Source organism: Gopherus evgoodei, chromosome 5 (genome assembly GCF_007399415.2).
Source record: "Gopherus evgoodei ecotype Sinaloan lineage chromosome 5, rGopEvg1_v1.p, whole genome shotgun sequence".
In the NCBI taxonomy this organism is placed as follows: domain Eukaryota; kingdom Metazoa; phylum Chordata; order Testudines; family Testudinidae; genus Gopherus; species Gopherus evgoodei.
In genome coordinates, this window is record NC_044326.1 from 111956964 (window position 1) to 111982649 (window position 25686).

The 25686-nt window shown below is 42.9% G+C and overlaps 1 protein-coding gene across 1 annotated transcript in view; it reads left to right on the plus strand.

Annotated features, from left to right (window-relative positions):
* Window positions 1-14427: 14427 nt before the first annotated feature.
* ARHGEF38 (Rho guanine nucleotide exchange factor 38) overlaps window positions 14428-25686 on the plus strand; it is a 51634-nt gene continuing 40375 nt past the window's right edge. Inside the window, exon 1 of the mRNA XM_030564503.1 lies at window positions 14428-14633. Coding sequence (XP_030420363.1) covers window positions 14432-14633 — 202 coding nt within the window. The 5' untranslated portion in view covers window positions 14428-14431. The remainder of the gene's footprint in view (window positions 14634-25686) is intronic.

Here is a 25686-nt window from a genome sequence, read left to right on the forward strand (position 1 = left end):
ACAGAGGGCTCTATTTAGCAGTAACAGGGCTATAGGAAAATCAGTCAACATTTTTTGTTTCTCTGACGAAAACTGGCCCACTCCCTTCCCCATACCAAACTTGTCACAAATAGTTGTCAACTTAATTTTCTGTTTTTGGCTAAGATACTGATTTTTAAAAAAAAATATTGAAATTGAATTCAGGATTGTTAGCAAGCATTTTTGGCAAACAAATTTGCTCAATGACAATCAAAATGGCAACACAGTACTGCTTTCATGCTTGGCTCACTCCCCGCCCCCCGCCTGCTGGTTCAACAGCTGCAGTAGAAGAGGAGATTGGTGGAAAACTGCAGGACCCCAAAATCCACCTCTTGCGGTGCAGAGTGGCAACAGCAGCAGCAAACCCTCAAGTCTGATCACTCGCTAATGGGCACCACCGCCAGCCCAACAGACCATGGTGAAGTTAGCACAGCATCTGATCTCAGGGACGGGGCACCCATGGAGCCACAGCAGCTCATCCTGCCCTGTGCAGCTCTCCCTGGATGAGATGGATCACTGCCAGTCCGGGGGAGAGATGCACTCCCCAGCTAGGGAGACCAGATCCAGATGTCCTGATTTTTATAGGGCCAGTCCCGATATTTGGAGCTTTGTCTTATATAGGCACCAATTACCCCCACTTAGGGTGACCAGACAGCAAGTGTGAAAAATCAGGATGGGAGGTGGGGGGCAATAGGAGCCTATATAAGAAAAAGACCACAAAATTGGGACTGTCCCTATAAAAGTGGGACATCTGCTCACCCTGCTCCAACCCCTTGTCCTGATTTTTCGCACATGCTATCTGGCTATCCCCAGCCCAGCCCTCTGTGACCATTCCAATCCTGGCTGCTTGCGAGGAAGTGAGTTACTTTCACTGTCATTCCTCAGCAGGTAGGCAGCCAGCCTCACCTCCCCCCCAGCACCTCACCCAACACAGCCTTGACAGCCCTCACACCGGGGGAAAGAGTCACACTCCCAGGTGAGTTCCTTCCCCCACCCTTTCCCAGAGACCCCAGCAGCCAATCCCCTCCCTCAGACTGTGCTGCATTCGGCTCTCTCTAGGACCCAGCAGCCCTGCTCTTACATTCTCCACTGCTTCCTATCTGTCCGGGCTCCAGCAGAGTGGTGCCCCCAGACCTAGTGGTGCCCTAGGCAGCTGCCTGTTCTGCCTATGGCTAAGGACGGCCCTGCCTGCAGCCAGGGTGGCTCTAGTTATTTTGCCACCCCAAGCACGGCAGGCAGGCTGCCTTCAGTGGCTTGCCTGTGGGAGGCCCCTGGTCCGGCGAATTCAGCAGCAGCCTGCGGAAGGTCTGCCGAAGCCGTGGGACCAGCGGACCCTCAGCAGGCAAGCCGCCGAAGGCAACCTGCCTGCCGCCCTTGCGGCAACCGGCAGAGCGCCCCCCATGGCTTGCCACCCCAAGTACACGCTTGGCGTGCTGATGCCTGGAGCCACCCCTGGCTGCGGCAACTGACACATATCAGGCAACAGACACATATCACAGCTCACCTACAGGACTGGGATCTGCAGTCAAAATAGACATTTTCCCACTTAGTTTAAAAATCCCACTTTGGGGCCTCCAGGGCTTTGGCTGAAGGTAAGGCTGGGCACAGCTCCTTCACTGTGGGATGGCAGTAGCTCTTAGGCTGTTTTGAAAATGCTGATCAGTGAAAACTGAGGCATCAGGCAACACTGACGCTGCAGTTTTGAAAATGTCAGGGTACCAACATGGCAGACTTTGGTGCCTATCCAGGTGTCTAAATCCCTCTAAAATGTGGCCCTTGATCTCCAAAAGTGATTTTGATCCCTAATCTGATACTGATCTCGAAAGCTGATCTCTATTAACCACTTATTACACTGGCTGTCATATACTGTACTACTCCATCTCAAACATTATGGGCAATGATTTATTTTCAGTGGAGAAGCCATATCAGTCCCTCCACTAGTTCTAAACATTCACTGATTTCCCAGACTCTTTGTTTCCTGCTCAAAGTTGTGGTTCTCATCTCAGAAGCAACAGGCCTGTCTGTTCTATATGGACACTAAAAGTTCCATGGAACTTTTTGTAAGAATAAGGGATTTTCCCAATGGCCTTGTCCAATATTTCCTACTGCTGTGCAGTAGTATGCTAATTAGCTGCCACCCTACACCTGGCTGTATTTTATTTACCGTATGTAGTATGCAAAAACTTCTTGGAATTTTTCATGGCAAAAAGGGCTATGCAGAAATAAAATATTTATATTTTTCTGTAATTTTTCATGATCATTTACTAAGAATATTACAACAGAGTCTTCACAATGACATGGAGGCTGTATTGCAGGCCAAGGGACATTCATCTCTATCTCCATAAAAGCTGCTAAATCATACCCAACGGCAACGCTTCACCAATCCACAGCAGGCCAGCAATATGAGTTGCAAGGAGTTGGCATCTTTCTTCACTGATATCAGCAGACCTCCTCTTTTCAGTCACACCTCAGCTATAACTTTTTGAAACTTTTATATTTTAGGACTGAAATGCTCCATGCATAGTCTCTGCTTGGAGCTTGTTTATTTTTAAAGTTTAGGGAAAAAAAATTTCTACAGTTTTTAAATGTGAAGAAAGCGAAAAAATGTAGACTTCTCCCATTATAAAAAAAGTCTTGTAAACTTTCTTTGATTAGGTCTACAGCTGAAGCTGAAAGCTAACATGTCATGGAAATAACTCTCACTGAGAAGTTCTTTCATTTGTTTCAAAGGAAGCTGGATTATATTTGATCAATTTAGGAGCCTTTGAAAGTCACCTACTGAGCACAGTCAGTTTTTTGCTAAACTTGTAAAGCTGACTGCTAAGGGAAGATCCCAGAACATATCATTCTGCTTGCCTAACTATGTAGTGAAATACAAAGCTGTGAATTGTTACCAATGCCTGGGGCTGGAGGGAGGGCCTTGTAAGATGCAATAAATAAGGGTGGGTTTTTGTGCACTTTGTAAGGTAAGCATGGTGTTATCTAGGGACTTATCTTGTAATGTTCAGTCAGCAACAAGCTTTCAACAAAATGTAGAAGGGTTCCAGGTTGTGCATAGTATCCTGCCTGTATTGTCAGGGGAGGCAGGGACCAAGGCTATTTTTTGTTCTCTTATGTACCCGGCACACTTTAGGTGCTATAGAAATAATAATAAAGCTCCAAATAGACTTCCTATGCATATATGTTAGTATTGTTAAAGTTATACACTAGATTCCTAAAGTCATATTTAGGTAAGGAACCTCCTCATTATTAGCAGGAAGTTTCCCTCAGTTCTATGAGATTTTGAATCCTTAATGCAAAAGAGAGTTTCAGTTCTGCATTATATATTAAGCAAATGCGTTGGAAGTATCGAAGTACTTAAAAAAAAGTAATTTCTTCTGAAATAACTTTCACCTAATTTTTATGAATACAATTTTTCTTAGGAGGGGATGTCTACACATGGAGCTAGAGGTGTAATTTTTAGCTCACGGCATTACCTGGGAGGGTACTAAAAATAGAGTGTAGCTGCAGCTGCGGGAGGAGGCTAGCTTTTCCAAGTATATACCTACTGTCACGGACAGGTATGTATAGTATTTGGGGTAGCTAGTCCCTCCTACTGCTGCACCTACACTATTTCTATGGCGCTTGATTAGAGCTAGCATAGGTATGTCTCTCCTCAAGCTGGAATTTACATCTCCAGCTTGAAGTGGAGATATACCCAAAGCCTTAAAAGCATTGCTCCATAGCTAAAATCCCCCCCTCCCTCAGAGCGCGCCGTGTCCCACTCCTCTGCCTACCTCCCAGCGCTTCCTGCCCAGCCGCCACCAAACAGCTGGGAGGGAGGGGGAGGAGCAGGAACGTGATGCACTCAGGGGAAGAGGCAGGGAAGAGGCGGGGCCAGGGCTGGGATTTGGGGAAGGAGTTGGAATAGGGGCAGGGAGGAGCAGAGCTGGAGCATGGCAGGAGTGGAAATGGGCGAGGCCTCGTGGAAGGGGTGGAGTGGGTTGAGGTCGAGCACCCACTGAGGAGAGCAGAAGTCAGCGCCTAAGGCGGCAGCACCCCCCAACTTGAAGTGATTTCTATTATATACAGGATTTACAGTTTGATTCAATGACTTACAGCACCTCCACTCTACAAATTGTTCCAGCACTCCTGCATTGCTCTGATTACTTCAGGTGAAAATCACCCTGTACAGGGGTCCAGCACAAGGCCTGTGCAGCACTTAAGTTCTATTTACAGAGCTCAAGCTGGCTCCTACTCAGGGCCAGCTCTACAGTTTTCACCTCCCCAAGCAGTGCACCGAATTGCCGCCGCGGGCGGCGGGGGCAGTCCGTGTGCCCTTAGGGCAGCAGGCGCGTTTTTGCAGCGGCAGCAATTCGGTGGCAGCTTCTATGTTTAGCTGAAGCTGTCGCAGACAGCTAAACATAGAAGCTGCTGCCGAATTGCCCTCACCGCGGAAATGCACCTGCCGCCTGCGGCGGCAATTCGGCGCGCTGCTTGGAGGCAAAACAACAGGGACTGCCGCCCCTTGCAGATTTCCGCCCCAAGCACCAGCTTGGAATTCTGGTGCCTGGAGCCAGCCCTGCTCCTATTGAAATTACTGAAAGTGTTGCCATTTATCTCAAAGGGAGCAGAATCCAGCCCACAAGACTTACAGGGGACTTACATGGTTCAGCAGGCTTTATGCTTGTCCTCAGCACAGACAGGGTGAATTTCACTCTACCAGAAAGTCACTGGAGCAAAGCAACATTTCTACAGCTTTATAATCACCTAACTCTGAAGGACATCCTTGCTCTGACTTTATATACTGCAGTCATGTTTTTCTTTTGTATTTTACAACAATACTATCAATACATTTTGCCCATAAACATTTTTTATCAGCTATCATGGCAAGCAATTTAAATACCAAAAAATGTTTTGAAACATTTTATCACTAAAAAATCCCAAACACCACTCGGTGTCCCATTTTACCTTCCCTCTGGAGAAAATCATTGTTTTTATCTTTTCAGCTAATAAAAGCATTTCATTAATATGTTACGTGCTAGTTCAGTGCTTTTGCTCTCAACTTGCAATCACACCGTCATCAACATTCACTATAATGCTACTTTCATCTACAGACTAGACTCAACCATTCTTGCACTTGCTGAGTGAAACTCATCCCCATGTGGAAAGGGCCAGCACAAGACCTGAGCATCACTTTGTCCCTTTCTAACTAGAGTTTAAATTTCACCTATTGATTTGCAATACCACCTTGTAGTAATAAGAAATTCTGTCATTAATTAAAGAAGGCAAAGTCTACAGTGAGTAGAGTTGAGTTTATTTTATTATGTTGTTTTAGGGGCTCTACTTCTAATAGTTCATACCTGCAATGTTTGGAAACTTTTGTTTAATTTAGATAAATAATAGATATTATTTCATTTATTTATATTACAGCAGTGCCTAAAGGTCCCATTTTCTTCTCTTGATTTGTGAAGTTTTCAGACATCAAAACTTCACATCATTTTAATACAAACTTTCTATGGCTTTGGTGAAATTTTACACCTTTATTTTATTTTTTTTTAAAATCAGGATTCAACTCCCTATATCTTTACCTTTGCCCAGCTCATTTTCTTGCTTTCCGTGGTTAGCTTTGATGTCACAGTCCCAGCTACTTGATCGATCAAGTCAGAATATTTTCTTGGGAAAAGAGTGCTGCTATGCTGCTGTGACCCCCTAACAAAGAAAAACCCAGATTAGCCCTTGCTTAGTAAATTTACCTTTCCTCCTCATTAAAAAGAAAAACAGTATAGAGATCAAAGTGAGCAAAATGCAAATTTGGGTCATGATTCTCCCAACAGGAACAACAGTGTACTAGCATTTTATTTTTAATTTGAGAATTAATTTTTTAATTAAGAAAATAAAAAGAGAAGGAAGCTATTAAGAATGGTGAAAGCAGAGACTGGACACATCGTTCTGCCTTTATAAATTACAGCACAGAAACCCTGGATTCCATACTTTCCAGTTTGTCCCTGCTCAGATTGGGCAGTGTCCCAAGCCATAATTAACAGTAGCTTTTAATATAGGTAGGGATAGTCTTCATCATTCTTCACTCCCAGCCCCTGGTCAGTGGCTGAGATAACATCAGGGCCCATAGGTGGGCAGTCTGACCTAATGGTCAGATCCTAGAGTAGCATCAGGGGTCGCACCAGGGTTACAGTCAGAATTAGAAGCCACACCAAGGATCAAACCAGTGTTACACCCAGGGTCAAGCCAGAGCCAATAACTAGAGTTAGGGCAAGGGAGTAGGGGCAAAGCAAGGCAACAGGAACAAGGAGTAGGAACCAAAGGAGGAGGCAGGACGACTCTGGCTGGCAAGAGGTCTAGCAACTAGTTGCTTAGACATGGGACCTGGAAGCTTTACGCTAAGAAATGACCAAGCAGCAGTCTGCTGGTCTCACTGAGTCAGAGTGTAGCCCCTCTTTGTGTGGTATCAACTGCTCTCACTTGGTAACCTCTGGGTTTGAGACTTGCACTGCATGGTAGGTTAAGGCACCAGTGGGAAATGGTCTACGAGCTTTACCCCAAGGAATTAGATACACGGGCCCTTTTGCCACACCAATACCAGAAAGCCCATATACCCTGACCTGTATTTTTCTTTCTTCAGGCAGGCAAGGCCGTAAATGGGCTGGGTCACAGACCAGAACAAATGTGGAGAATACCGAGGTAAGCCTTGGCAAGAATGGAAAGTGGTCACCAGCTTTAGAGTTTTACCCTTTTGGCTTTGACAGTCCTATCATTACCATTCAGGAAGATTGCTGCAACAGATTCTGCTGCATCATCCCCTCCAGTCTGTGTCCACTCTCACTGATGCAGTTCTGTAGTGCTTCCTGATGGCCCTCCTGTAACCATCCACCTTTCCCCTCTCCCTGTGTTTCCTTTTGAATACCTTGTCCCCCTCTACATACATACAATACATAACATTTCTGTATGTGTATACTCAGGCAGAGTCTTTATTCAAAGGATGAAAAATAAGCAGTGCAGCTTACCTGGTTGCACAACCTGCTAACTTGAGCTCTCAGCTCAGAAAAATCCCACAGTCCCCCTGGCTCCTTCAAGGGAAAATAGCTTCATTAATCTCACATAAACATCTGCAATAAAAGTGGCTAAAAAGCAATCAATCCGCCACTGGTCACTTACTTTTAAAGACCTGTTTTCTCTACTGGAAGCTCCCCTCTGGCAAGATCAACAGTGGGAGGCAAGGTGACACTCATATGCCAAACACTTCATGGGTTTGTTTTTTTATTACTTTCTCAGTAGCTTTCTCAGTTCATTTGGGAGCTTTTTCAGTGTAAGTGTCAAGGTAACTCAGCTTTGAACAGTTCATCATGAAAAAATCAAGTAGCAGATTCCTACTTCCACCCATTTTTGCCACTTTAATCCCAGATCTATCATATTCTTATCTCATGGCTTAGCTGAGGACATATAGTGTATATATATTAACAACTTTCAATGGATAGGTTCCAGTGCTCAAAGTCCTCTGAGATGCAGTCATGCGGTAGTTCTTATCACTATTTACATCTCAACTTTACTCTCCCACGGGTGTTTTAGTACACCTAACATTTTGCATGCCATCAGAGTGGTAGCTGATAGAAAAAAGACCATATGTGCAATAATATCTACTTTTACAGAGACCAGGGGCTAAGAGAGACATCTGAACTCTTTACTTTCTCTATTTATGTAGCTGGCAGACAAGAAAGTAGTTCTTGGGGACGTCATCATTGTAGGTTCTGATTTTCCACCTTCTGCCTGTGTAGTCATTTATACCTGTGTGAACTGAGGGCAAAGAAATTTCAAACAGCAAGTGCAGGAGTGGCTCTTCACACAGTGTATCATTTCTCTGTTTCAGACAAGTAGGTCCATGGAGAGAAAAGCAAATGAAGCACCTTCGGGGATTGTTGTGACTACATTCCCATCTAAAGTTACACGGAGTGCAAGTAAGTCCTGTGCAGAGAGCTAATGCAGACCTATGCACCTCTAAGGATACGTCTACACTTCGAGCTGGAGGTATGATTCCCAGCTTGCGGAGACATACCCATGCTAACTCTCATTGAGCTAGTACTTTAAAAAATAGTGCATAGCTGCTGCGGCGGAAGCTGCAGGACAGGCTAACCACCTCAAGGATGTACCCATTGGAGATCCTAGGGCTACTCGGGGCAGAGCCTTTTCTGCAGCTCACACCATGGCAGCTACACACTATTTTTTAGTGCACTAGCTCTGTAGTTCTCAAACTTTTGTACTAGTGACCTCTTTCACATAGCAAGCCTATGAGTGCAACCCTCCCTTACAAATTAAAAATACGTTTTAATATATTTAACACCATTATAAATGCTGGATATAATGTGGAGTTTGGAGTAGAGGCTAACAACTCATGACCCCTATGTAATAACCTCACGACTCCTTGAGAGGTCCCAACCCCCAGTTTGAGAACCCCTGCACTAGCTCAATCAGAGAGAGCATGGGTATGTCTTCTGAAGTTGGGAATCACACCTCCAGATTGAAGTATAGATGTACACTTAAACTCTATTTTTAGTGCATATACTTTGTGCTAACCCTGTGCACAGGGGTGAATTTCACCCTTACAGAGCTGTATGTTGTGTATGTCACGGAAATTACTGGTAAAAATTCCATTGATATTGAAGGGACCAAAATGGCCCTTAAACTCTATTTACATTTAAAGAATTAAAAATTTATTAGACAAATTCTGGTCTTAGGCCTTGTTTAACAGGGAAGTTTTTCTGTGTATGTTTTCTCATTATAACTTCATCGAAAGTGAATCCATACCACTTTGCATATGCTGGTTTATGCTACTTCCCTGATGAATCATTGTGTGTCCATGTAACTCTATGCTTTTCTTAAATTACTTCACAGCAATCTGGCAGCTATCCAATGGTACAATTGTAACATGCCCTGTTACACAATGTTTCACCATGATTTTTTCTTGCAGCTCATTGTAGGACACTTGCCAGAACCTACAGGAATTCTTGTGGTTGGGGTCAAATTATCAGGACAAAATCATGTGATTTTGTTATTCCATAATTAATATGGTTCTAGAGAGGTAGTACCATTTTCAATCTGCTGTCACATAGCCTGGAAGAAACACTGCTTAGTGGCATGACTCTGACAATCATTGATACAAACAGAGTGCTCTAGAATCTAGATGTATTGGCTGTCACACAGCCAGATGGCTTTGGATGAATTGAGATATCCACCAACAGAACTGCTGTGATGCTGTGTGATTCCTGAAAGAGGAGGAGGAGGAAATCAAGCAGTTACTTCTGCATGACATTTTCCTACAGTGGTTTTACTTGGTGGAGTGCTGCTTCTGGGCTTGCCTAGCTAACACCAACTGGTGGGACAGTATAGTGCTGCAGAACTCTGCGCACGTCCAGACTAACCCGCGGCATCGGTGGGTTAAAATCGATTGCTCGGGGATCGATATATCGCGTCTAGTCTGGACGCGATGTATCGATCCCCGAGCGCACTTACATCGATTCCAGAACTCCATCAACCCGAACGGAGTTCCGGAATCGACACGGAGAGCCGTGGACATCGATGCCGCGCCGTCCAGACGGGTGAGTACCTCGATTTTAGAAATTCGACTTCAGCTACGTTATTCCCGTAGCTGAAGTTGCGTATCTAAAATCGATTTTAATACCTAGTCTGGACGTGGCCTGAGACAGCCAACAGAGGCAGCAAGAACTTCAGGATGTGGAAGGCTATTTGTATCATGGTGCCTAAGAGTCCCAGGAGCAGACTAAGACTCTGTTGTGCTAGGCATTGTACAAACAAAGAACAAAAAAGCAGCCCCTGTTCCAAAGAGTTAACAGTTTAAGTATTTGTGCAGAGCTCATCCTGACGCTGCAATGGCAGAATATCAATATGAGAATTCTTCTCATTGCAGAGGAGCATTTGGCTGTTGCTATATGGAAGCTTACCACCCCCAATTGTTACCAGTCCATAGCTCACCAGTTTGGTGTGCACATCTATTAAGAAGGTGCTGCTGCCCTCAGTCATACATCTTAGCAATGCTAAGGATGGATGGATTTGCAAGGTTGTGGCTACCGAATAGTATTGGGACTACTGATGGAACCCACATGCCTATTATTTGCCATTCTACACTAGGCGTTTAAGTTCAACAGAAAGGGGTATTTCACCATAGTGATCCTGGACAAATTAAGCCACTGTAACTACATTAACATTAGTAGCATCATCCTGGTGCAATGTAACACAGTTTGTCCCTTAACCTTGATTAGATTAATAGTCCATGGTTCAGACCAGAGGTAGGCAACCTATGGCACGCATGCCGAAGGCAGCACGCGAGCTGATTTTCAGTGGCACTCACACTGCTCGGGTCCTGGCCACCGGTCCAGGGGGCTCTGCATTTTAATTTAATTTTAAATGAAGCTTCTTAAACATTTTAAAAACCTTATTTACTTTACATACAGCAATAGTTTAGTTATATATTATAGACTTATAGAAAGAGACCTTCCAAAAACGTTAAAATGTATGACTGGCACTCGAAACCTTAAATTAGAGTGAATAAATGAAGACTCAGCACACCACTTCTGAAAGGTTGCCGACCCCTGGTTTAGATGGTCCAGTTTCAATAATAAAGTTGAAAATGTTGGGCCTGCTTACTACAGCTTTAAACAAGTATAAATTCATTGAAGTTAAAAAGTGGTAGTTAACCAAGCCCATTATTTAATATAAATGCACAAAAGTACAAATACATTATTTTCAATAGCTTAAAAAGAAATATCATGTCACAGCTGTGAGGAGCCACAAAAACAAATAACCTTTTGCTTACTTACGGGCTATCAGAGTCTTGATGGTGCTTTTGCTTCATTTATGGCTCTGGATCCAAATAAAAATTAGCACTGACCACACAACAATAACCTAATACTGTTGCTTGGGAACACAATGCCAATATTTTCCATGTTGAGATCAGCACCTGTTCTGTCTCTTAAATAGCACAATTTATAAATAACTCATATGAATGCAAACATCAACTAGATTCCAATTTTCTAAGAATTACATAAAGACAAGGTGTTGGGGGATTAGGGAGATTGCACCTTAATTTAAAAAGCATGTAATTTGTTTAAACTTTAATATTATCCATTCACTAATTGGTTTTAAGGTTGGAATGGAACAGGAATAATTTCTAGAATTTGAGTTATTTCTTTATTTCTTCATGCATTGTGTTTAACAGCTAAGCTCAAGTAGTTCACAGAGAGTTATGGTAATTTTTGTGTAGTTTTATTGCAAGCCAGATAAAGTACTGTAGAATGAAAGAGAAGAAATAGTTTACAAGGGTGTCTAGTTAAAACCTGGTGTCTTGTTGTTACATACCCCAGGTCTCCATTCTCCAATCTGGGCTATCACACAGAACTTTTGTTTTTACCAAGCACTGGTTGTACCAGTTGTGATGAAGTCCTTTGGCTCATGGTTGGCTGAACCAGGACAATCTACAATGGTTTGTCTGCAGTGTGGACAGGGAGCCACAATCCCAAACTTCAACTCATACTGCAATGCCTTTGAGTTAAGAAATTACCCAGAAGCTCCTGTTTTCAATAACAGTGCTGGACAGCATGCAGCAGGTACTTCAGGAGTCCCAGAAAGCTGTCTTGTATGTGGATACTTCAGAAGGGTTCCATAAAAAGTTATGCTGTTGTGTAGATCGTTAAGCCATTGCAAGGACAAATAATGCAGCAAACGGCATCATGCAACCAATGTCCTGAAACAGCATCCTTGCTAATGGAAGACACTTTTACTCTGGAGAATAATTTCGGGAAGGGGGAGAATATATTTGCACCTGCTAAACTTTATTAAATGTTAAACTTGGTCGTAACCCTAGGTAGGTTGGGCAGAGCCTCCGATGAAGCCCAGGATGTAATAAAGTTTGTTCCATAGTTTACTACCACATCTACCTACCTACGTGGAAAATAGTCTCTTCCCCAAAAATTCATTACTTAAAAATATAATAAAACCACAGGAAAATGATGGAAGTCATGGGCCCTGACAACCATGACCAGCAAGAGTTCATAAAGCATCAAATGAAAAGAACTGGCCACTGAGCTCCCCCACCTTAATCTATTGTTCACTGATGAGATTCTTAAGGCTCTGCAATTTATCACAGTGCTATCACCACCACATATCTGCTTGACTTCACACTTTTCTTACCAGTGCATCCACAGCAGTTGTCACCTTTAAGAAACTTGTATTACTTAACATACAGACAAGAGAGGTATTTAGGGCAATTCAAAATGTAAGGGAGATCTCTTATATGTATGCTCTTGGTCTACACAAAGTCTTCACAGTAAACCTTTAACTGCTTTATTCTTCTATTAGGTGTTAGGGGTGTTAGCATTTAGCATGCTAATTCATTTAATAGTTTTGTAATCCTTTAGTTTCACCACTTGGAAGGAACTAGGAGCTTTAATTAAGAGGTAATGTCAATGGAATAAGAACAATTATCACAGGACAATGGACTCCTGCTGCTTCACAGCCTGAGGCATTTAAGGAAAAATAAATGTTGAAATGAGGCACAAGAACTGCGGCACTGCATCTTTTCTTTTTGCAGTTTCACTGCAGTCCTTCACAATGTCAGCTGCAGTGATAAAACTATAGGCATGGCTGCAGTTTATAGTATGGAAGTAGTCACATTATTTATCGACTGTGGGAAGGTGCTCAGACACTACAGTGTTAAATGCAGTTTAAGAACCTATGCAGACAGTATAAGATGGGTGCTACAACTCGATCTCTTTGTGAGGATGAAGCCTTGGGCCAGGGCATCAGTGCAGCTACATCCATTGCTTGCCACCAGTGGTGGAGTTGGATCCCTAGGGTAGGCAAGGTCCTAATGCAGAAGATTTATCAGCTGCTGGTGTTTTTAAGTCTGTTGATTAGACCCTCTCAGACAGGTTACATGGCACTGTTTAAAATGCCAGGCACAACCGAAAATAACAATATAATCTCTTACAGGGGCTGACGCAATGGACACTGAAGCCAGGGCAAGTAGGAGTCTGCCCATACGTACAGAAGCAAATTTATATAATGCTTTTCATCCAGAGATCTCAAAGTCCAAAGACACCAGGAGGAAATAATTAGGAGTACAGTCCTTTGTGTATATCTTTCCCCTAGTTCCACTATCCCTTCACCTCTCCCTTTGTCAGGGGCAGCTCTAGGGATTTTGCCCGGCAGGCAGCGGCGGGACCAACGGACCCTCCGTAGGCAAGCCGCCGAGGGCAGCCTGCCTGCTGCCTTCATGGCTTGGCAGAATGCCCCCAACAGCTTGCCACCCCAGGCACGCGCTTGGCATGCTGGGGCCTGGAGCCGCTCCTGGTACCAGTGCGAAACATGCCAGTTTCCCTAATATAGACAAGCCCTCGGGTGCATTCAGTGTCCCACCTCAGGCAACTTTTTCATTACCCATTTGACCACCCCTCCACACGCCCCCACACACTGTTTCCTTTCTAGTGCTAGACCAGTGATTTTCAGCCTTTTTTCATTTGCAGACCCCTAAAATATTTCAAATGGAGGTGTCAACCCCACTGAAAATCTTCGACATATTCTGCAGACCACAGGTTGAAAACCACTGCACTGGGGAGTGTCTCCCCTCTAGTCCCTGCGAGGGAGAAGGGGTTGGGTGGAAGGGGGGAGGAATGAGGTCCCCTGTACTGAGTGCCTGTTCACACTGACAATGGAGAAAGGAAAAGCCATGGAGTTAGAGCGTGACCAGTCCCTGGTGCATTAAGTTACTGCCCCATGAACACAGAGACGGGGAAAGCCTCCAGGGCAGCCATTGTAAACGGATTAACCTCCGTTTTGGTTTGCTCAGGGCCGCTCCGGCTCCGGATGGATGGGAAACCAGAGCGAGCCTGCTGTGTGTGATCGCTGCCTGCCCTGCATGACAGCGTGCGCCGGCTTCCCCACCTCACCGGGCACATCGCTCAGCGGAGACAGGCACAGCCCCAGCAGAGGGGGAGGGGTCGGAGAGACTCTTTCCTGTCACTATCCAAACAGCGATTTTTAAATCCTATTTTGTCCCTGGGGCACATCTGTGTTCAGAAGGGGCCCATTGCCCACAAGCATCGGGGTCGCCCCGCCGCAGCGCAGCCCTTCCCTTTGCCCGAGCTGCTGGCCTCTCAGGTAACAGGTGGCAGGTTCCCCAGTCAGGCTCCAAGGGCAGCAGAGGATGACTTCATAGGGGTGGGGCCCTGCGAGGCTGTAGTCGAGGTGGCAGGCAACCTGAGCCAGGGAACAAGTGAACTTGTGAAGTCAAAGACAGGTGAGCTGAGCTGATTGGCAGCTTTTGCACTCACCTGGGAAACAAACACTAAACCCAGCTCCCTAAGAATCGACATTCTCCCAAGGAAGAGTGTTGTCACTGCTGAAAATGGAAACCAAAGAAGCCCCTGGGAAAGAAGGCATGGGAGCCAAGAGGAAGAATTTGACCTTCTTGAAGCACAGACTGTACATGTTGGAGAGAAGGAAGACAGACACTGTTGTTGAGAACAGTGTTTCTGTGGACCAGGGTAACTCTGGCACTTTGAGGAGGAGCCAATCCGACAGGACAGAATACAGCCAGAAGTTACAAGGTAACAGAAAAAAATCTACTTATTTATTATTTGTATTGCAGCCCTATCACAAACCAGGACCCCATTGTGCCAGGCACCCTATAAATAGGGAACAGGGCAGTAGTCCCTATCTCAAAAAGCTTAAAATCTAAGTGACCATTCCCCCCCCCCACTATGGTAACCATTCTTGGCTGGTTTTATATTTATACATAATGCCACTTGCACAAGATTCCAAATGGGATTCATATGATGCCCAGCTTTTTAAAGCTTATGTACAAAATATACATGGAACTGAAATCCTACTCTACATGTTAGCCATATTATCTACCAGTTCTTCAGTATTTTGAAAATATGTCTCCACATGAGCTCATAGTATTCTGTGGAATGGAATATATACTGTCAAACTAACAGAGGTGGGAAGGGATATTTTTGTTTAACTTAAAGCTTGATTAAATTTAAAAGAAAATTTTGCCTGTTCATCTCTTATCTTGACTGAATATGTCTGAATTTCAAGTACACTCAATTACATGCTTTTAATAGTTATATGAACTATGTCATCAGAATACCTTTTATGGCAATAATCTTGTATCAGGGGAATAAAACAATAATGTGTTTTAATAAAATATGTATGGTTTTGGTGCATTTAATAAAAGAACAGCATTCCCTCAAATGGAAAATATAATGTACATAGCTACTGAGCTGTTGAAATGCAGTTAACAGGTCTGGTGATGACATTCCCTTTCAGTGACTAAAATGCTACCTATTCAGATGTAGTAAGAAGTATGAAGAGCTTTAGGTTAATTTTTTCTCTCTGCAATACTGACTTTAAGGATAAATTCACTATTAGCTAATTTGCTGGTGCTTAGTGAAAAACAAATCATACTTTGGAATTTGAGTTACTTACAGCTTAATATTTTGAGAAAACAGTAATACTAAGATAATTAGATCAGTGAAGTGGGAAAAATCTTACTTCATTGTTCTGCCAAAAGAGAAAAGAAACTTAACTATTAGCATATATCAGAATACATGATAGGTGATCTTTACTGAAGGTGCTGCTCCTTCCTCCCACACACATTGGGCATGAGTCTCTTCTCACTTATATTACAGTAAATCCGGAGCGAGGAAGTCACACAAGACAGTCTATGGAGTTACAGCAGTGCAAAACTACCTTAAAGTGAGAGAAGATTAGGGCTACTGGGTTTCAGAGCTATAGTCTTCTTCTATTGAATTCAACCAGGAGTCCTTGTGGCACCTTAGAGATTAAACAAATTTATTTGGGCATAAGCTTTCATGGGCTATAACCCACTTCATCAGCCCATGAAAGCTTATGCCCAAATACATTTGTTAGTTTCTAAGGCCTGGTCTACACTGGTTGGGAGGGAGGTTGATGTAAAATACACAACTTCAGCTACGGGAATACCATAGCTGAAGTCGACGTATCTTATTTTGACTTACCTCCCATCCTCACAACGCAGGATCAACGGCCGTGACTGTCGCATCGACTCCGCTACCGCTGCTCGCTCTGGTGGAGTTCTGGAGTCGATGGGAGCATGTTTGGGAATCGATATATTGTGTCTAGATGAGATGCGATATATCGATCCCATATAAATCGATTGCTACCCGCCGATCCGGCGGGTAGTCTGGACGTACCCTAAGGTGCCACAAGGACTCCTGGTTGTTTTTGCTGATACAGACTAACACGGCTACCCCTCTGAAACCTTCTAGTGGTTTCCTGAAGGAATTGGGTTTGTTTAGTTTGGAAAAGAGAAGACTGAGAGGGGACATGATAGCAGTTTTCAGGTATCTAAAAGGGTGTCATCAGGAGGAGGGAGAAAACTTGTTCACCTTAGCCTCCAATGATAGAACAAGAAGCAATGGGCTTAAACTGCAGCAAGGGAGATTTAGATTGGACATTAGGAAAAAGTTCCTAACTGTCAGGGTAGTTAAACACTGGAATAGATTGCCTAGGGATGTGGAATCTCCATCTCTGGAGATATTTAAGAGTAGGTTAGATAAATGTCTGTTAGGGATGGTTTAGACAGTATTTGGTCCTGCCATGAGGGCAGGGGACTAGACTTGATGACCTCTCGAGGTCTCTTCCAGTCCTAGAGTCTATGTCTATTAGTCTATGAGTGAATTGTCATTCTTGATAGCAAAATGAACTGTAACCAATTTGGAAAGAGCAGTGCAAATTTATATTTAGAGGATCTTTAGCAGAGATAATTCAGGGTTTATTTGTGGGGAAGGAAATCTGCAGGGCTGGTCAAACTTGTTAATAAAAATAAGATTTACAGAAGCACTGATCTGACAGTTAACTGTGTCTTATCAAACATTTTCTGAACTAGTAGGTTTTTGGGGAGGGGAGGGGGCAGGGTTTAAGAAATTTTAGTTTAAGTGAAAAATACTAGCTTGATAGATCTGGCCACATTCTCTGAACAGACAGAGAAAGGGAGGCAATCCTGCCCTTCTACAATGTGCCTCAATCCTGTTGAGAAGGCCTGACACATGAAAAGTCTTGTCTACAATGGTATTTAAGTTAAGCCTGTTTATATTAGGAAAATGTATGAGAGTTTTGACTGTGCAACACCAGTTGAAACCCCTAATGTAGGTACACTGTCCTGGTGCAAAATAGGGATCTCTAAAAAAACCACCTCCATGAGGGGCATAGCTACCAGCACTGGAAGCATGTGCGCCGTCTACACTAGCACGTTACAGCACTGAAACTTGCAGCACTCAGGGGGTGTTTTTTCACCCCCCTGGGTGAGAAAGTTGAGCTGCTGTAAAATACCAGTGTAGGCAAGCCCTTAGACTGACCTAGTTATGTCACGATATAACCCTGTAGCGTAGACACACACTATGTCGTTGGAAGGAGTTTTTCCATTGCTGAACGAAAACCATCTCCGAGTGATGGTAACTACCTCAATAGAAGCAGAACATTCACTGGGGCTTGGCTACACTTAAAAGTTATACCATCCTATGTCCTGAGTTTTATAGTCAGGTTGACCTACCCCCAGCACAGACATGGCTAGATTGACCCAAAAATCTCTCCATTTCTCGAAGAGGTGGATTAACTACAATTGATGTAGAAACTCCTTCTGTCAATGTAGGAAGCGTCTACGCCAGGGGTCAGCAACCTTTCAGAGGTGGTGTGCCGAGTCTTCATTTATTCACTCTGATTTAAGGTTTTGCAGGCCAGTTATATATTTTAACATTTTTAGAAGGTCTCTTTCTATAAGTCTATAATATATAATTAAACTATTGTTGTATTTTAAGCAAATAAGGGTTTTAAAATGTTTAAGAAGCTTCATTTAAAATTAAATTAAAATGCACAGCCCGCCCGGACCGGTGGCCAGGACCCGAGCAGTGTGAGTGCCACTGAAATCAGCTTGTGTGCTGCCTTTGCCACGTGTGCCATAGGTTGCCTACCCCTGGTCTACACTAAGGTGCTGCAGCAGCTGCATCCTTGCTGTGCTTCTGTATCATAGACATAGCCTAGATGATGAGAGCAGCTATAATCCATGCTATAATTGTGCTGTTGTCATCCCAGCCCTTTCACAGGCACTAGAATTTACTTTTAAAAGGTTATTAGGCACACAGAAAAATGGGTGCAATTTGTATGAGTAGAATTACAGACATGAAAAATCCACAATTCTTAGGGATCTAGGGCCTCCCCATGGATTTTCATTAGATTTTCCCATTTTCTACAGAATCTAAACTTTTATCTAAAAAGAGTTACTAGGTCTCTGGTTGCAAAGATAATCAGGGGCATTCAGTTAGCTTTGTGAATCGAGATATTGAAACAACAGGATCACAAGAGGTGTGAACTTCTCATTGTAAAGGCTTTTCACTTTAAAAAGTAATCACTTAATTAGCAACACAGCTATGGATATTTTAACTAATGATTATATCAGAAACATCCAGTTAATGCACTTATCTAGTGTGAGCGGTCATTCAACATCTTGATGTTTCATTTGTTTAAAAAATTCCTCTTGAGAAAGGCTGCACATTTTGCACTTCAATAGCATCATTTCATTCTTAAATTTCACAATGCATTACAAACGTCAGTCAAGTCTCAGTATCTTCTGTAAGGTAGCTAGGTATTATTAGCCCCATTTTACATATGGGTAAACCTAGGCACCTACTGATTGATGTCACAGAGCACCTCAATCAGTGGCAGAACCAAAATAAAAAGGAAGTTGGTTGGAATTCAGAAGATCTGTGTTTGTTTCCTGGATCTGCCACAGACTCCTTGGCTAAATCATTTCTCTATACCACAGTTCTCCTCCTGGTAAAGTGGGGGTAATACATTACTACTGCACATAGGTGTCATGAAGATAATTCATTAATGCTTGTGATTTATTTAGAAACATTGACGGGGATCTTATATGTGCTTAGATGCGTCTTAGGACTTCTGACTCCCAGTCTCCTGAAAATAATGTTGTTTACTTTTGACTGAATAATTGAGGAAATTAATACTGTCCTTAAAAATCATGTAAAAAGTAATGGTTAGTTTGTCAGGTTTTAAAACAAATTGTTGGTCTCCCTACTAGTAAGATTTGGTCTTTCCTATAAAACTTGGACCAACAGCAGTGAAAGTCATTGTTATCTGGACTACTCTAAGGCCTCTATCCTGCACACACTTTTGTACTTGAGTAACTCAAGTTCAGTGAGTGTAGCTACTCACATGCATAAGTGTCTGCAGGATCAGGGTGCAAGCGAAGCCAGGTCTACACTTAGAAATTAGATTGACCTAGCTATGTTGCTCAGGGCTGTGAAAAATTTTGCACCCTGTATGACACAGTTAGGTTGACCTAACTCCCTGTATAGGTGCAGCTAGGTCAACAGAAAAATTCTTCCATTGACCTAGATACCGTCTTTAAGAAAGATGGATTACCTCCATCAGCTACAGTGCTATAGCTGTGCTGCAGCCGTGTGAACCTAGGAGGAACACACAAAATATTTGAAGAGATTACTTATGTTACGTTTGTTTCTTTTAAAACCTAGCTAAATAAGAGCTTGGCATATTATTGTCTGAGGAATGTTTCCAGAAAGTATCTGATTTAGGGATTTGCAGTATTTCACTTTAAGGTAATAAATATTTTTGAAAAATCTTCATGTTGGAAGTCTATCTAGTATTAATACCTTTGCTTTTGACTTGTCACTTTAGTGGTGTACTGATCAGCTGTACTGTCAAATTGTTTGCAGTATCTTGGAGGGTAGCAGCACTACCCTTTGAAGTTCTAAGTCAGAGAACAGCCCCTCCCCTAGCCTTTTTCTGAACAGCATGCCTCTTCTTCCTGTCAGCTGACAGTTTCTCCAACCCCCTGCTTCTGCATCTCCTCATTGAAAGCCCACATATTTCTCCCCCAATTTCTTATATGCTTTGGACTATATTTAGATTTTAAATATACATAGAGCTAATTTTTTCTTACACTGAAAATTTGTTGCTCTTTGGAGCAGCTGACTTCTTGATTGAATTAAAGTCCAATTAGGAGTAAAAGTTTGCATATCTTACACTGGTGCAGAAGATACACCTATATAAATATACCCATTGTCTTGAGATCATATAAGGCAACAAGTCCACTTGTCCTTCCATGCTCAAATTTCTATTCAGTAGGCGTATGTCTGCTTTTACTTGCCCCAGGGTAAATCTGGAGAACTCTGCTGAAGTCATTGCAGTTTCACTGATGTAACCTCTTTGGGGAACCATTTTTGTGTTCTGTGTTTGTACAGCACCTAGCAGAAAGGGGTCCATGACTGAGGCTCTAAAGGGCTACTGAAATAGTCTTCACTCCCTTAGCGTGTCTAAGACCCAATGTTTTTAAAGGGTATGAATTCCATCTCCATACACACGGTCAGACCCACAAATAAACATTTTATTAATCAAAATGGTTAGACCTTGGGTCAGAGACACCTGACAATCCTTGCAGATGATTCATGCCAAAGCTTGACATGTGCATATAACTGGATGTAACCCTTCCTCAGGTCTTCTGTTACCAACATTAACCAAGTAGCATAAGACTGATATAAATACACCAGCCTGTGACATATTGGAAAGGTTTATTTGCAGGTAATAGCACTAACAGTCAAGGCATTCTTCTGTCACACAGCAATAAGCTTTCTCTTCCAGCACATTCCTTTGGGGATCTCTCTAGTCTCCTGTCAGCACACACAGAATTAACAGTCTAATCTCAAGGAACTGAAGAAAAGAATTTCATAGAATATGTGGATTTTTTCTGTACCTAATGCAAAACAAATAATGACAAGAGTTTGTAATTAGATAATTCAACTATTTTTGGTCTTGATGTTCTGAGAAATCTCATTGCCCTGGCAACTCATGCAATATACTATAATATTCCTCTTCTTGTATTCTAAATACTGTATTTTTTTCTTCATCTTACACATTTGTTACTTTCATAGCTTCTTCAGGCTGAGTGAAATGCCCCTGACTGCAGAGTGTCAGCATAAGGCTTATGCACCACTAAAGTGCCACTTGAGCCCTCAAAAATAGGCCATGTACTGACCCTTTGCAGAGGAGGCAATTTCATCCTCTAGGACCTCTAGAATCCTACTCCCAGGGCTGCCCATCCTATGAAGTAGAAGGACTGGAGGATAGTGGATCTTCTGGCTCTGGCTTCTCCCCAAAATAGGCCCCAACACCTCCTGCAAGTTGCTGTACAGTGAGGGAGCTATTGCAAATGAGGGATCTGTTGTGTATTGCACACAAGGTATATAGCTCCACAAATCCTACCCAGACTCGCTTATTGCCAGAATCAGAGGGATAGCTGTGTTAGTCTGGATCTGTAAAAGCAGCAAAGAGTCCTGTGGCACCTTATAGACTAACAGACGTTCTATTGCCGGAAGACCCTCTGTACTTGTGGAGGTAAGTGCAGGGATTTGCCTCTTGGTGATTATCTTTGAGGGATGTTTTTAGACTGCATATTCACAAACGGAACAAGTAAAACACAGGTAGCTCCTTTGACAATGTCATTACTTGGAGAATGTTATAACCTGACATCTAAGGTCAAAGGGACTGTATTGTACAACAGTGGCACTGAGCCTAAGCAATATTTCATCTTTCTCCTTCCCCTGCCCTCACCAGACTTATACCACTGTTGATGCAGGTGCCAGATGGAAAATTAAGTCTGCCTATATTTGAGTATATGTTTGCTATAGCTGCATTCCTCAAGGTTTCCCCTCTTTCCCTTCTGACCATAGAATGCTATTAATATCCTCAAAGGGCTTAAAAGCAATCAGCTGAACATACAACCACAAGTTCTACTATAATCATTGATTCAGTAGCTCCCTTTTGCATTGTATAGAGACAGGCACATCCAAAGTGAAATAGTAAATATATTTAGCAAAAATGTAAAGTTATATTACAAAAATACAAAGAAATATATTACAAAAAATACAAAGAAAAGAAGATTTACTGAAATTTTTCCTAGCTATTTCTTTGTGTTGAGGTTGAGTGTAGTTATTTCCTGGTACCTATATTATGTACTATATTAAGACTAATAAGTGAGTACTGACAATACAAGGATTGAATTTGATCAAGCAATTTGAATGACAAACCAAAAGAATAACTCAAGGGTTACATCTTGAAGCCCAAAATTGGATGCAATAGTTTTATTTTGTTCATTAAAAAAACAAGTTATAGCATAAGATTAGAATGTTTCTCTTCAATAAGTCTGTTTACATTCACGTTTCTAACGATGTCCTATTAGTCCTGATAGCCAGACAGGCAGAAGCGGCGCCAGGGTTTTTGGCGCCCTAGGTGGGGGTCCTTCCGCGCTCCCCCGGTCGTTGGCGGTAATTCTGCGGCAGGGAGGTCCTTCCATGGCTCCCGGTCTTCGGGGCACTTTGGTAGCGGGTCTCAGAGCGAGTGAAGGACCCGCCACAGAATTGCCACCGAAGACCCAGAGCGTGGAAGGACCCCCCTGCCGCCAAATTGCTGCCGAGGGTGGCAAAATGCCGCCCCCCACCCAAATCCTAGCACTCTAGGCGACCGCCTAGGTCGCCTAAATGGAAGCGCCGGCCCTGCAGACAGAGTGATACTAGTGAGATTTTTTCATGTTGTCTGGTGTTTTATTCACAAGGTAGATAAATTATTTTCACACGCCACCTCAATGGAAATGTTAATTTTTGTGCAGAAATCACTACACATAGAACTTAAATGGATTCAATTCTGCAGTATTTTCAGTGGTTCACTCTGAAGTTTTAAATATAGTTACAAATCAAGACTTCTATAAAAAAATGAATGCACTATTGCATAGAGGAAACAGACGGAAAGCTCTGGCCCTATGTTTTTAGCTAGGAAATCAGAAGTAATTGGAAGGAGGCCACGAAAAGGTACAAATGACCCCTTTGTTCTCCCCATTACCGGTGTGGGCCAATTGCTGGGTATAGCAACAGCCTGTTCATTTATTCCACTTTGCAGCATCCATGATGAATGGGTATTATAGGTGGATGCAGCTCCACTGAAATCAGCACCTGCTCACATCAGGGCTGAATTCGGCCTAAAAATCTTGATCAATTGGGCCTGGAGAGGAGAAACCTCCTTTGCCTGGTTTGACGGCAATGTTTCAACCTAAAGAAGAAAACATTCACCCCTCCTGATCACCCCTCTTCTATTTGCACATCAAGGCTGAGAAGCTCAATGGTGGAAATGACTGCCCAAGAGGAGAAAAAAACTCTAAGCAGAAAAGTGCCTAACTGAATAGGGCTACAAATTTATTCAGCCTCATCCTTTGTCTTTGCCTCAATTTTGATATTTTCAAATAAATGCTCTGATTAAAAAAACAACAACAAAACCATGGCCACACAGGCTTACTAGCAAGTGTGTCATATAACAAGGGCAAGATTAGCAACACAACTGCCCTTTCTGAATATCCAGGGTCAGCACTCAGTATAATTATAGAAGATGATGATGACATGTCAGATCAATAACTATTTATGACCCGTGATGATGAACAACTCAGAATATTCCATCTTGCAAGCTTGTTGGTTCTCTGATAAACATTATCCCAAGTATCAGAGACCTAGTCCCTCATTGTCTTATGCAGGCATTGCTGGATGTTTATGACTCTTCTCCTGCTAAGCAGTTCATTCATAAACTACAGAATGTTCAATATTGGTTATCACCTTGCAAAAATAAAAGATACATCTTGTTACTGGCTCATTAGACAATAGGGTGTACACAAGATGTTGACACAAATAGCATCAGAGTGTGCGTCTCAATAGACGGTTCCAACGCATTGCCACTCAGCTATAAGTCCTTCTGCTGTCAAACTGTTATATGAGTTTTGCACTGATACTCAGTAATGGTATGTCCATTTTTTGCTGGTTCTATACACCATCTTGTGGCTAGCAGTATCTTAAACACTCTCCAAAGTCTCTCTTCCTATTAAGTGTTTTTTCCTGTGAAAAAGAAGTAGATCTGTACCTACAGATAAAATACACAACCTGTCTACACAGCTCACACAGTATATCTGCCGGATTGGCAAACCAAATGCCTAACGAACCTGTGAAAGGAAGGAACTTCATTACGGACAGTTTCTCTTTCTTCTCTACCTGTAACACATATATATGACTCATCAATCAAAGGAACATTTCCAAATGTCTGGGATAAAAATAGGTATTTTAGGTTTATTATAAGGAAAAATAGTCATGAGTGGCCACATCCACATATCTCCTGCTCTTTGGATCCTTTGTTACTGGATATCACAGCTGACCTCATTCTCCTAGAACTTCTCAGCAATGTCCAAGGGAACCTATCCAGATAGAATTACAGATTTCATCATCACCATGGACAGATGAATTCATAGCACAACTTCCTGTATCCCTGAGCCAGAATATTCTCACATTAATCTTTTTTAATAGGGCTAAGGTTATTTCACTGAGGCTCAGTTAAACGTAATCTTCATCTTACATAAGAAGTGACATTTTTCCTGCCCCAAAGAGTTAATCTAGGGCTAAAATGTTATTTCTAAAGGAGTCAAATGCACAAATGCTAATCATTTTAAATGGGAGATATGTATCTAAATCTTTCAGCTCTTTCAAAAGTCTCAGCCTAAATTTAAAATAGTAACCGGCGCCAAATGACCACAGCCTTATCCCATAACTGCCAGTGGCAGGGTTTTGTCCACCAAAGCAACTGCTACTGGACACTCAGAGACAGGTTAATTGGACTAAATGGACCACTGGCCTGATCCTGTATAGCAATTCCTATGTAACTACTCTGCTGAATATACTTCTCCCCTCATTGCCCATGTGGCTAGGGGAGTCTTCAGTGGACACTAGCATTGTTTCTGACCTCATATTCTCCTCCTGCACTAACACAAAGCAAACCCTGGAAGGAGCTATGCTGCTCAGTCCACAGGATTCCCACAGTATCAGAGGGGTAGCCATGTTAGTCTGCATCCACAAAAACAACGAGGAGTCCGGTGACACCATAAATACTAACAGATTTATTTGGGCATAAGCTTTTGTGGGTAAACCCCGCTACTTCTTCAGATGCATGGAGTGAAAATGACAGATACAGGCATAAATATATATATAAGGTAACTCCCTTCTCTTCATGTGCCAGTATATATATTTATGCCTGTATCTGTCATTTTCACTCCATACATCTGAAGTGGAGGTTTTTACCTGCAAAAGCTTATGCCCAAATAAATCTATTAGTCATTAAGGTGCCACGGGAGTCCCACAGTCAGGGCCGGCTTTAGGAAGTGCGGGGCCCAATTTGAACAGTTTCAATGGGGCCCTGGCAGAGATGACCAAAAAAAAAGAAAACATATGGGGCTCGTACTCACCAGCGGTGCTCCGAGTCTTCGGCGGCACTTCAGCAGCGGGTCCTTCACTCGCTCCAGGTCTTCAGAGGCACTGAAGGACCCGCCGTCGAAGTGCCACTGAAGACCCAGAGCAAGCGAAGGACCCACCGCTGAAGTGCCGCCAAAGACCCGGAGCGCCGCCAGGTGAGTAAAAATTAAAAAGGCGCCTCTAGCCAGGGAAGGGATTCTCACTGGGCGCAGGGCCCTCTTAGGCGTGGGGCCCAATTCAGAGGAATTGGTGG